The sequence below is a fragment of the Sceloporus occidentalis genome, unplaced genomic scaffold (assembly GCF_023333645.1).
Source record: "Sceloporus occidentalis isolate IW3139 unplaced genomic scaffold, rSceOcc1.0.p SCAF_10, whole genome shotgun sequence".
NCBI classification, from domain to species: domain Eukaryota; kingdom Metazoa; phylum Chordata; class Lepidosauria; order Squamata; family Phrynosomatidae; genus Sceloporus; species Sceloporus occidentalis.
This window is the reverse complement of record NW_028316990.1, coordinates 8,992,979-9,005,541: the sequence shown is the minus strand read 5'-3', so window position 1 is coordinate 9,005,541 and position 12,563 is coordinate 8,992,979. Positions and strand designations below refer to the sequence as shown.

General features: G+C 46.5%; 1 protein-coding gene across 2 annotated transcripts in view; it reads left to right on the top strand.

Moving 5' to 3' along the window:
• Nucleotides 1-12,563, top strand: part of LOC149305817 (copine-7-like) — a 46,189-nt gene that overhangs the window by 22,379 nt on the left and 11,247 nt on the right. For both annotated transcript variants that reach the window (XM_089477041.1, XM_089477042.1), the window contains exons 3-12: nt 1,633-1,815; nt 4,104-4,178; nt 4,309-4,383; nt 4,857-4,940; nt 6,032-6,121; nt 6,310-6,408; nt 6,618-6,704; nt 7,844-7,903; nt 10,918-11,051; nt 12,254-12,308. In XM_089477041.1, the coding sequence (XP_089333167.1) occupies nt 1,633-1,815; nt 4,104-4,178; nt 4,309-4,383; nt 4,857-4,940; nt 6,032-6,121; nt 6,310-6,408; nt 6,618-6,704; nt 7,844-7,903; nt 10,918-11,051; nt 12,254-12,308 (942 nt within the window). The remainder of the gene's footprint in view (nt 1-1,632; nt 1,816-4,103; nt 4,179-4,308; nt 4,384-4,856; nt 4,941-6,031; nt 6,122-6,309; nt 6,409-6,617; nt 6,705-7,843; nt 7,904-10,917; nt 11,052-12,253; nt 12,309-12,563) is intronic.

The window sequence follows — 12,563 nt, the reverse complement described above, 5'->3', positions numbered from 1 at the left end:
CTCTTAACGCCAAACTCAGAACAAACAAAATCTCTGCGGACCTGAAAATCTCACATTTTCCCCTCCTACATTTAACGTTGCTTACAAAGTAAATTGCTCAGGTTTATTAACATCATCCGCGGGGGTGAAAAAAATCCCTTTATTCCAGAATAAGGAACTCTGGAGCGGACCTGGCAATCTTTCCACAAACCTTCGCTTCTAAAGAACCTTGAATTTCTTTTTTTTAAATCATTTTTCTTCTCTTCTGACTTATTTCCATTTTCAGTTGCCCTGGGAGATTCTTCTGTTCTTTTAAAGGTGACTGTTAGTGTATAAAGAAAAACCATTTTTAAAAATACATCTGTGCAGTTAAGTGTTAACATTTGCAGAGAGCAACCGAAACCATGGCCAAAGAGTAATGCAACAGAAGCAATGGATAAAGAAGGTACCTTAGCCTTACACACATGGAAACTAGAAGACATTTATACTCTCTTTCCGGATTGTTATGGTCCTCCTCACGACAATCCCTTGAGGTAGACTCCTCTTTTACAAAGAGGGATCAGGGACTGAGTAACTTGTCCAAGGATCAAGTCTACATTAAGTTTAAGGCAAAGTGGATTCATATCTGAGTAGGTCGCACTTGCAATTGTCGTTGTTATGATCCTTCAAGTCAATTCTGAGTTACGGTGATCCTATCCTAGGACTTTCATGGCCAGAATATTTTTCTTTTTTAAATATTTAATATTTGATGTCAAATTTTTATGTATGTTACTTTAAAAACATACTCACATTCAACGAAGGAACGCAAAAATATATCTATATCTCTAGGGATCTCACATAAAATGATCAATTCTACCCTCTCATTCCTTCAGTCTTATATTCAGCCTTACATTTGAACTCCCATTCATTCCTATCTTTCCCTCCCTCCCTTCTTCCTTTCTTTCTCATTTGCCCTGAATACTTTCAATTCCTACCTCTCCTCCCTATTACTTTCTTCCTTTACCTTCCCCCTTTTCTCACTTTCTTATATCCCCATTCCTCTGTCCTCTCCTACTCTTCACATCACAACTCAACCTTCTTCATCCTTCTTCTCCTACTATTATGGCCAGAGTTCTTAGAAGGAGGTTTGCTATTGCTTTCCTTTGAGGCTGAGACAGCGGGACTTGCTCAAGATGACCCAACGGGCTTCCATGGCTGATTGGGGATTTGAACCCAGGTCTTAGTACAACACCCAGCCTAGTAGGATACCTAGCCCAATACTCAAACCAGTACACCATACTGGCTCTCACTGGAGTTGCAATGCCCTTGTCCAAAAATTGAACTTTTCCAAGCTCCAAGTCCTTTTCTACCACTGTTGTTGCTGCTGTTGTTGTTGTGTTCTTCGGGTCTGCTCTGACCTATGGCCTTCACATCATAGGGTTTTCTTGGCAATATTATTTTCACGTCTTGCAATGAGGCTGAGAGAGCGAGACTTGCCCAGTTGCGTCTCCATTGGCAAAGTGGACATTCAGATAAAATGGTCCCCAGGAGTCCTAGTCCAACACTCAATGTTGGCTAGCTATAGTCCTTTTGAAAGAAATAGCATTTTCCACCCCACAACGTGGTTCTCCATCTGCCTCTGGACCACCAGTGTTTCCTAACTCTCCATCCCAGGTGGACCGGTCGGAAGTCATCAGGAGCAACCTGAACCCGATCTTTGCCAAGGTCTTCATGGTTGACTATTACTTCGAGGAGGTGCAAAAGCTGCGCTTCGAGGTCTACGACATCCATGGCCACGGAGGCATCGGGACCCACGACGATGACTTCTTGGGAGGAATGGAGTGCACAGTCGGCCAGGTAAGGTGGAAGCACCCGCCGATAGTAGAAACGTCCTTTTGGACAACAACTCCCAGCATCCTGGCTGGCTGGCAGATCCTGGGAGTTGTAGGCTGCATCTACACTGTGTCAAAGTTGGGATTTGATTGTATTTTTAACATGTAAACTGCCCTGGTTGTGTTGCACAGGGAAGCGGGGTATAAATAAGTAGTAGTAGTAGTAGTAGTAGTATTAAAATGATGCATTTTGATACCACTTTAACCTCCCTGCCTCCAGGATCCTGGGATTGGTAGTTTTGTGAGGCATGAACACTCTTTGGCAGAAAAGAAGGCTAAAGACCTTGTAAAAAACACAAATCCCAGGATTCTATAGGATGGAGCTGCAGCGCTTAAAAGTGGTGCCAAGGTGCATTATTTCTACAGTCTAGATGTACCTATAGTATCCAAAAGTCACTTTCTCAGCTTCCCAATCTATTGACCATGTTGGCTGAGAGATTTTGGGAGATATAGACTTCCCCAAGCTACTATGTATGTAGGCTGGGAGATTCTGGAAGTTGTAATCCCTTGCAAAAAAGAGTCATTTTTCTAAGCCGTACGCCTGATGTCCAGGGGCTGCATGCCAAAAAGCCGTGTTCCTATGTTCTGGGTCTATCCAGTATATTGATTGAGGGATTCTGGGAGCTGTAGTTTAAAAAGTCCTGCTTCTAAGCAGCACGCCTATTGGTCAGGCTGGCTGGGAAATTTTGGAAGCTGTAGTCCAAAAAGCAAATCCCTAATGACTGGGAATTTGCTTTTTGGACTACAGTTCCCACTGTGGAGTTGCATTCATGTTTCTAAGCTAAAGGTCTGTAGAATATGTTGACTGAGGGATTCTGGGGGTCCTCAAAGGTCATCTGTCCAAGCTTTAGATTTTTACAGGCTTACTTGGTTTGCAATGTTCCAAAAAGGAACTTTTCTAAGCTCAACTGCTAGCAACCCAGAGTCCCTTTATTTTTCTTGGAGAGATAGAGGACCAAGAGGAGGAAAAAGAGACAAGGAAGGGGAGGCGGAGGAGGACAGAGCAAGGAAGCTCTGCAAGGACCAATTTGGGAGCCATTACAAAGGCTGCTGTTCACCAAGCCGAAAGCAGCTCCTCCGCAGCAATTTCCCTCCAGAGCGAGGCGCCTGGCACGCCAGCCGAGGCACGCCGACGCTCATTGCTCTCTCATGGCGGGCAGGTAATTGCCCAATGATTGCCAACCACCTGTGGTTCTGCTGGGCGGCTTGCGTGAGCAAAACGTGGGGATGAGTGAGTCTCCCAAGGCACTCCCCCAGCCCTGCTGGATGGTTCGCACCCATCACTGCCGGCAGTTTCTTCTCCTCCTCTTGCTTCTTGTTGCGTGGAAGTGTTTGGGGACCCTCTCATGACTTTCCTGCCCTGCGGATCCCCAGTTAGGCCCAGCCAATATCCTCCATCTCAGGCGGATGTCAAATCCATGCTGGTTTTTATTCAAGACTCAAAAGGGAACTGTCCAAAGTGATAGGCCTTGTTTGAGCACTTTGGAAAGCTCCTTTTAAACAGGAGTGTCCCATGCGCTGCTTGCAGAACACAAGGGCCATTTGTGTGCCTTTTAGTCCCTGCTTTTCAAAATATTTTCACTCTAAACACACCCACCCATGCCAGGAGTGAATTTTTCAATTTTGGGGTTGGGGAATCTGAAAGCAAATAAACTCCTTTGAGATGCGGCACTGGAGAAGAGTGCTGAGAATACCATGGACGGCCAGAAAGTCAAGCAAATAGGGTCATCTTTGGTCATCTTGGCTTCCAGGCCTGAGTGTTCCCAGGAAGCCAAGAGGACCATGCTGAGGCTGTCCTCCTTTGACCACATCGTGAGAGCTCTTTGTGGAGTTCTTCTTCCGGATCACTGGAAAAGACAGTAATGCTAGGAAAGGTGGAAGGTAGCAAAAAGAGAGAAGGACCACATGCCAGATGGATAGATTCAATAGAGGAGGCCACAGCTGCCCTGCATCTGCAGAACCTGAGCAGAGCAATTGAGGGACCTGGAGTTGATGGGGTTGCCATGGGTTAAAGTTGACTTGAAGAAAGTTAACAGTAAGAGGGTTTGGACTGTTTCAGGTACAGATGACCTTTAAAAGGTAAATTGTTGAACCTATGGTTTTTCCAAAAGCAGCAGTCGAACCTATTGGGGCTTCCTAAAGGGATCTAAGGATCCATAAAAAAACATTTTTGGGGGAGCCATATGTGGCCCAAGAGCATCACTTGGTCCGACCCTGACCTAAGACCACCTCTTCCCCTGCTTTGCCTCGTAGATTGTGGCCCAGAAGAGGGTGAGCAAACCTCTGTTTCTGAAGTATGGGAAGTACGCTGGCAAGTCCACCATCACCGTGAGTCTTCTGCCTCCTCTCCTTCCCTTCCCTTGCTTTGCTTTGCTTTGCTGTGAGAGACCCTTGCAGCCTCCTCTGCAGAAATGGCTCCTGACCATCCTTTTCCTTGACTCTCCTTTGCTCCAAACAGGTGACTTCGGAAGAGATTTCTGGAGACAACGGCTTTGTAGAGCTCTTCTTCCGGGCAAAGAAGCTGGATGACAAGGTGGATAGAGAGCCCAATCCACCCACCCATCCCCGGGTCAAACAGAGTGGGGCATGGGCCAAAGGCGGCTGGAGCCCACTAGGACCGGGTGGACTGGGTGGCCAATGGAAGGGAAGCCAAAGTCAACCCTACATGGGGCTAACCCATTTCTGCAGTTTTGGTTCCTTCCTTTTTCCTCCTGTACCCCATTTATCCAAACCCATCAGCCTCCATGAACCTGGGCTGTGGCAGCCAATGGTCCCCCATGTTTGTGGGGTGCTGAATCTGCTTTGGGTTTTAGTCCAAGCTTTTAAGAAGCTTTACCCAAGGAACTTTCTGGAAGCGCTACTCAGATATGGAGATGTGGTTCAATTCCTTGGACAGAGCTCCTTTAAAGTTCAGGCTTGAACCCAGAGTAGATTCACTGCCCCGCTGGCATGAAAGGCACCAGGGCCACTATGGGATAAGGGGTTTAAACCCTGTCTCCCCAACAGGATCTCTTCAGCAAGTCAGATCCCTTTCTGGAGATCTACCGGATCAACGACGATGGGAGCGAACAGCTGGTCCACCGCACTGAGGTAAGAGCCTCTCCAGATGGAGCCATTCTCCAACAGCAAGGCTCTTGGCCAATGCAAAATAACAGGAAAGAAGGAGAGTTACTGCAAATTAATGCTGGTTATTCCAAGTTCCTAGTCTTTGTGTTGGCTCTAGCTGCCATGCTCTCTTCAGATCTATGTACCAAAAATGCCACAGTAAGGGGCAAAACTGAAATGGAACAAGATTCAGGAGTTGGAATCTGAAGATCCCTTGGGAGGAAGGCAATTGAAGTTATCTCAAGAAATAGACGCATCATTTCTCTTAGGAGAGGCTGGCTTTTATTTTTTAATGTGCAGAAATGTTTTGAGGCAGCTAGCAACAAGATGAACACAAAATATTCATACACAAATAGCAATACAATAAAAACAGCAACAGGTAGTACAGCAGAAGCAATAAAAGGGAAAATCAAGAAATCTTTCGTAATGGGAAATGCTCGGTCTCTGAAGAGAAAGAGCTCAGTTGTGATCTCACACACACAAACACATGCAAAAGGACAGGATTGTTTTATGTTCTCCCCCTCCGTTTGATTCCTGGTTCTTTGAATTTCCCCCACTGAGGTGAATTTTAAGGTTAAAATTGAGTCACTTCAAGAGTTTGCAGTGGCTTTGCCTCCATTTCAGACTGTTCTATGGGAAGGGAGCCTATTCCTATGCAATGCAATAATTGCATGCGGAAAAATATTTGAGTGCATATGTTTATCTTGTGCATTTTTTCCCCAGGGAGGGGCTCCGGAGCTTTTATCATGATGCATCTACACTACAGAATGAATGCAGATTGGCACCGCTTCAACTGCTCTGGCTCAATGCTATGCATTTCTGAGATTTGTAGTTTTGTGGGATATTTAGCCTTCTCTGGCTGCCTCTGCACTGTAGGATTAAAGCAGTAGGACACTGCTTTAATTGCCATGGCTCAATGCTATGGAAGCCTGGGGTTTGTAATTCTGTGATAGCATAGGATGAAGCCATGGCAGTTAAAGCGGTGTCAGACTGCATTAATTTGGCAGTGTGGCACATGCACAAACAGGGTTGAGAACCGCTGGTCTCTTTTCTCCATTACTTCTTGCGCTCCACAGTTTGTCAAGAACAACCTGAGCCCCGTTTGGGAGCCGTTCAAAGTCTCTCTGAACTCTCTCTGCAGCTGTGAAGAGAAGCGGAAGCTGAGAGTAAGTATTGAGGGGTACAACAGGAAAATTGGGGAGCCCTTTGTGGAAATGCAAGGGGACAAATGCACCAAACAGGGGTGGGCAGACATGTAAATGGGGGGATTCTTGGAGTTATAGTCCACCTATTCCCCCCCCCCCCAAAAGTACCTCTGCCACTTGGCAAGCAATTTTTCTCTCTTGCAATGCAGTGCGTTGTCTTTGACTACGATTCCCGTGGCAAACATGACTTCATTGGAGAGTTTTACACAACCTTCGAGGAGATGCAGAAAGCTATGGGGGGAAACAAGGTTGGTCTATGGGGAGAAGTAGGGAATGAAAGAGAGGGGAGACACTCTCCCAGTCATGTCTTTTCTTTGCATATATAAGCATCTGTTTTCCCATTTTGGGGAAATTGGGTGCTGGACTAAAGAGGCCTCACTCTGATCCAACCTCAAGGCTTAATTCTTAGGTCTGGCTCACGCTGTCTTTCTCATCTCTTCCTTTTCCCAATCGCCAGATCCAATGGGACTGTATGAATCCAAAGTACAAGCTGAAGAAGCGAAACTATAAGAACTCAGGTGTGGTCATTCTCCTGGACCTCAAGGTGAGCTGGAAGGACCAAAAAGGAGGCTTCACAAAGCCAGAGAGGAGGGCAATGATGGAGAAATAGCAAAATGTTTTGGTAACTGTATGGGTACTACTAGCTGCTCTCATTTGCAGCAAGGCTGGGCATTAGGCTCTTCTGCCAAATCATGCCCCGGCCATGTCTCTCCAGGGTTGCTGATCTGTTTGCAGGATCAGCCCCTAAAGGCATCCCACTAATACTTATTTTATTTATCAGAATACTTATATCCTGCCTTTCATTGTGGGCTATCAGGGCAGAAAACGAATCGGACAGCATAAAGAACAACAGAGTAAAACCTACACATATGGTGGGCCCTTGGTATCCACTGGGGTTTGGTTCCAGGATCCCCTGTAGATACAAATACCCATGGATGCTCAAGTCTCATTATATACAATGGGGCTTATTATTATTATTATTATTATTATTATTATTATTATTACTACTACTACAGTGGGCCCTTGGTATCTTCTGGGATTTGGTTCCAGGACTCTCCATGGATACCAAAATCCATGGATGCTCAAGTCCCATTAAATATAGTGCCCTAGTAAAATGACGTTCCTGATATAAAATGGCAAAAATCAAGGGTTGCTTTTTAGATGATTTTACACACACACACACACACACACACACTCAAGCTGTGGATGCTTGCAAAAAATTCTGCAGATACAGAAGGCCAACTGAAATTTAGACTCTAATATTAAACATGGCAACCTGTTAAAGCAGCTATAGATGCCTTCAACATTTTAAAACCATTTACACAGACATTTAAAAGTAAATTAGGCCCAAAGGCTTTAATGAAAAGCCACGTTTGGACTTGCTGCCAGGGAGAGACCAACGTTGGCATCTATATGATCTCCAAGGAAAGGGTGCACCACAGTTGGGGTGCCACAGCTGAGTCCATGTCTTCTTGCTATGTGTTGCTTCCACCAGTGGGACTCCAAAGAAGGTTCTTTCTTGCAGGTCTTAGTTCTAGCACCACCATACACACAAATACACAAACAGACACACACCTGGCCCCATAGCTTTGGCTTTGGCTTTGGCTGGTCACCTCTGCAAGATGGCAAGAGGGAGGCCATATTTCTGCCTTCCAAGCCACTGACTGACTCTTTATCTGGAAGATCCACAGGGTCTACTCATTCCTGGATTACATCATGGGCGGTTGCCAGATCCACTTCACGGTGAGTAGATGAACACACAAAATGGGTCCATAATGTTAGTAGCCAGCTGGGGAAAGAGGAGAGTCAAAGCTCACCAACTTTGGGGTTTAAAGAACTATTGGCAAAGGGGGGACGGGAGATATTCCAATATGTGCAAGACCTTTGTGCCAGTCTGATGTCCATCTGTGGGCAGTGGCAGATGATGCCTGCTGGGGCTAATGGGATGGACAGTGGGGTCACCCAAAAACAAAGCCCAGGAAGTACAACAGAGATGGGTAGGTTTGCCATATCTCTAAGCCTAGCCCAGGATCTCCAGTCTTCATGGGTTATCTCCAAGTGGGAGACCAAGGTGCAAATTCTTTCATTTTGGGCAGCTCAGCTCCAAGCGAGAGGAAAAGACATTGTGCAGATTGTCAGCTCAGCTAGCAGAGTAACAGCTTGCTACAGTTTGCATGTACTAATTCATTTATCAGAGCCAGTGTGACATAGTGGTTTGAGCATTGGACTAGGACTCTGAGGACCAGGGTTCGATTGGCTTGGCCATAAAACCCACTTGGACAAGTCACACACTCTCCAGGGACGTTTGCAAAGGCCAGCTTCCAGTTTGCCTGGGCAGAGCTTTCTGTGTTGGACTAATCATTCTCAGAATCTCCTCCAGCCACTGTGGATGCTGGGATCTGTAGTCCCTAGAAACAGAACTTTCCTAAGCCTTGTGAGCCAGGTGGGGATGCGTACAGAGTGGCTCTGTTCCTTCCTCCCTGTCGCCAGGCCTTTGCTGCAGTTCTGCACAGATTTTAAAAATGTCTGTCTTCGAAAACAACCAGAGCCCAGTTTGCATTTTGAAAGAGCATCTCTCCTTCCTGGAGTGAGTCAGATCCCAGAACATTTCAAGGAACAGATTGCTGGCTCCTAGCCTTCCTGCTAGCTGGGATCCGAGCCGGGAACAGCCCCAGGAATTATTTGAGACCTGCCGTGTTTGGAGGAAGGGAGCAGGGAGAGAAAGGCCTGTCACTGAGCTAAGAAAGGGATGGAGAGGGGCAAAAGGTTGGTACTGACCCCTTGAACGCAAGAGGATGCAAAGGCAACTGTGTCCACCATACGATTCCAAAATCTCAGGCCATGCTGGCTGTGACATTATGAGGACCATAGTAGACCAACGCAATTTATTCAAGCTATGCCCAGAATATATTAACATTAGAATTCCCAGATCTCAGGGCTTGGTCCTCAAAGGAGGAATCTTAGGGCAAGAGCACTGCCTTGAAGTGTGGTTTTTGTGTGTGTGGTCCCCTTTGTCAGACCTTTTAAATAAATAATAATAATAAATGATTTATTTATATCCCGCCCAATCACAAGGAATCTGGGTCGGTAACAACAGTAGAAAATACATTAAAAAGTACAAGAACAAAAGTACAATGACAAATGTGAATAATATACCCCAAGCAACTATGGTTGGTGAAGTCAAAGTCTTTTATGGCTGGCATCCATAGTTTTTTGTGGGTTTTTCGGGCTCTGTGGCCATGTTCCAGAAGAGTTTATTCCTGAGTTTTGCCAGTATCTCTGGTTGGCATATTCAGAGAAAGATCTTCTTGGCCACAGATGCTGGTGAAAGGTCAGGAATAAACTCTTCTAGAACATGGCCACAGAGCCCGAAAAACCCACAAAAAATTGTGGATGGTGCTTAATGTCCAACATTAATAGATTCGCCAGGCCCTGTGCCATCACCCTCTCAGACATTACCAAAATCTGCCACCTACAACTTCACCAGGGACTGTCCCTTGGTTTCAAGGCTGAGCCCTGGGATGGTACTAACATGGCAACCCTAATTAGGGGGTATATCCACACTGCAGAATTAAAGCAGTTCGACACCACTTTAACCGCCATGACTCCATCCCACAGAATCATAGGAGTTGTAGTTTGGTGCGGCATTCAGCCGGCTCTGTCAGTTCTCACCAAAAGGAAAGCGCAAGTCAAACCCCCTCTGAACAAATCTTGCCAAGAAAACCCCATGATGGGGTTGCCATAATTTGGAAATGATTTGCAGGCACACAATAACAACAAATATATGTGAACACACCTACCTCAGGAGGGTCATTGTGATTATGGACTACAAGATTTGGAGACATGGGGAAGATTTGCAGCTCCACTCAGATTTGCAACCACAACAAGACTATGGGAGTGTGTGTATTATGGGAACAGGTGCCTTTGTACCTGTCTCTTTGGTGTTTGAGTCCCCCCTCCTTTTTTGTTTTTGTTTCATCTTTTGATGGGTTCATTCCTCCAGCATTACAAGCCTGAGGAAGCAAACAGTTATTTCAGTCTAAGGGACACAAGTTGTGAGAGGTGTGAAAGTGAGGAACAAGCCAAAGAAGGGAAGGAGCTCCGTTGCTCAGAGGAAGTCAGAACTGGGTCTCTTGTCGGATTTCTGCAATTTAGAGCAGGAGTTGCCCAGAAATAATGCTGGACCAGAGCCTTGAGCCTTAAAAATAGATTGTCAGTAGTTTGGTAATGCATTTCCACAGGGATTCATTGTTCAATTATGTGCATTTTCTGAATGGCTGGGTAGTGTAGTGGTTTTAGTACTGGACTATGGAGATCCAGTTTTGAATTCCCACTCCGCCATAGAAACTCAAAGGGTGATCTTGGGCAAGTCACACTCTCTCAGCCTCAGAGGAAGGCAAAGGCAAAGCTCTGCCGGACAAATAGTTTGCCTTCAAGTCATTTCTGACTTATGGCGATCCGAAGGCGAAGCTATCATGTCATTTTCTTCAGAGGGGGCTTTCCATTGCCATCATATGAGGCTGAGAGAGTGTGACTTGCCCACGGTCACCCAGTGAGTTTCCATAGCTGAGCAAGATTGGAACTCGGGTCTCCCAGAGTCCTGATCCAACATCCAGTCACTGCACTACGCCAGCTCTCCCCTGAGCAAAGTTGCCCCAAAAGCATGAGCCTTTCCTCCGAGAAGATCATTGGGCTCCTCAAGCAGAAGTAGCCTCCTGGTTCCTAACCTTCCACCGCCCTCTATTTTGTCTCCTCAGGTGGCGATTGACTTCACCGCCTCCAACGGAGACCCCCGAAACAGCTGCTCCCTCCACTACATCAACCCTTACCAGCCCAATGAGTACCTGAAGGCCCTGGTCGCTGTGGGGGAGATTTGCCAGGACTACGACAGGTGAGGATGCTCTGCGGATCTTGGTCCTCTCGCATTGACTCCTTCCCGAGGAGACCCCTCTGGGTCTCTGTTTCTGCCTATGGACCACCTGGGCTTGGGAAAGGAGTCAAGGAGGAGAGGAATTTGGGGAGTGGGCTTGGGAGCAGGTGCAACTCCTTCTTCTCTTAGCCAAGCTTGGGGCCACTCTCTTGGGTAAAAGAAGTCATAGATCAGTGGTTCTCAACCTTCCTAATGCCATGACCCTTTAATATAGTTTCTCATGTTGTGGTGACCCCCAACCGATGCTCATGGTTCCTCAGGACATTAGAAATATGTGTTTTCCGGTGGTCTTAGGTGACCCTGTGAAAGGGTTGGGTCATGACCCACAGGTTGAGAACTACTGTCATAGATGAAGAGAGAGGGGCTTTGCATGGTTGTATAGATGGCTGTATAGATAGAGAGACTCAATCAAGGAGGATACGGCCCTAAGTTTGCAGGAACTGAGCAGGTTTTGGAGGCTTGGAGATGTTTCATTCACAGGGTCTGGGGAGGTCAACGTTGCCTTCAGGACAAATGACAACAACAACAAAGGAGAATGGACCACATCTGGGAGCTTTCAGGAGCAACGGTCCTTCTTTTATTCATAGAAAATGTTTGTTTCCATGTTGGAGGTCTCCTGGGGTCACCAAAATGGACAGGGGCCACTTGTGGTCCACTCTCGCAGCAATGAAGGGTGGGCCATCAAAGAGAGTGCAGGGCTATTCCTTCCCACAATTCCCCTGCAAGTCATGAAGTCACTCCTGGTGTAATGGGAATTGACGCCCCATCATTCCCAGTTCCAAGAATCTGCCAAAATATGGCCATTTCCCACATTTTGGGAGGGTTAAGGAAGGTGGAGCAGGAGAAAGGGTCCCCAGCTGCATGTTGTCGTTCTAACTGATGTTGTGGTTGTTGCTTGCACACGTATGTGTTTGCCAAATGCTTTGTCAGACAAAGAAATTAAATGCGGAGAGGATGGAATCTGAGGGTTCAAGGGCCACAAAATGGGATGTTATAACTAAAATGGGATGTTTGGCCAGGGCTGGGGTAGACAATATGGTTTTACAGTCTTTTGCTGGCACTCCCATTTTATGCACAAATGTGTCAGACAACCAAGCAGGCAGACGTACACACAACACACCTTGTGGCACATCTTGAGATCTTGATTCCTGCTTTTCCCACAGCGATAAGAAGTTCTCTGCCTTAGGCTTTGGAGCCAGGATCCCACCCAACTACGAGGTAAGTCAAGGATCAAGTGCATGGAATTGTACCAGGCGGAGCATCCTTGGGAAGTGGGAAGGGTTTACCTGAACAGGTGGATGCTCAGAGAAGGGGAGGCGGGAGTCCATGTTGGAAGGGACGAAGACAGCCTCAGGCTGCATGGCATGGAGTCTGGGGAAGGGGAGGCTGCTTCTTGGGTCTATGCACCTGATAAAAGCAACAGAAACTGGGAACATCCTAGCAAGCCTGACATAAAAGAGAGACAGATGATGT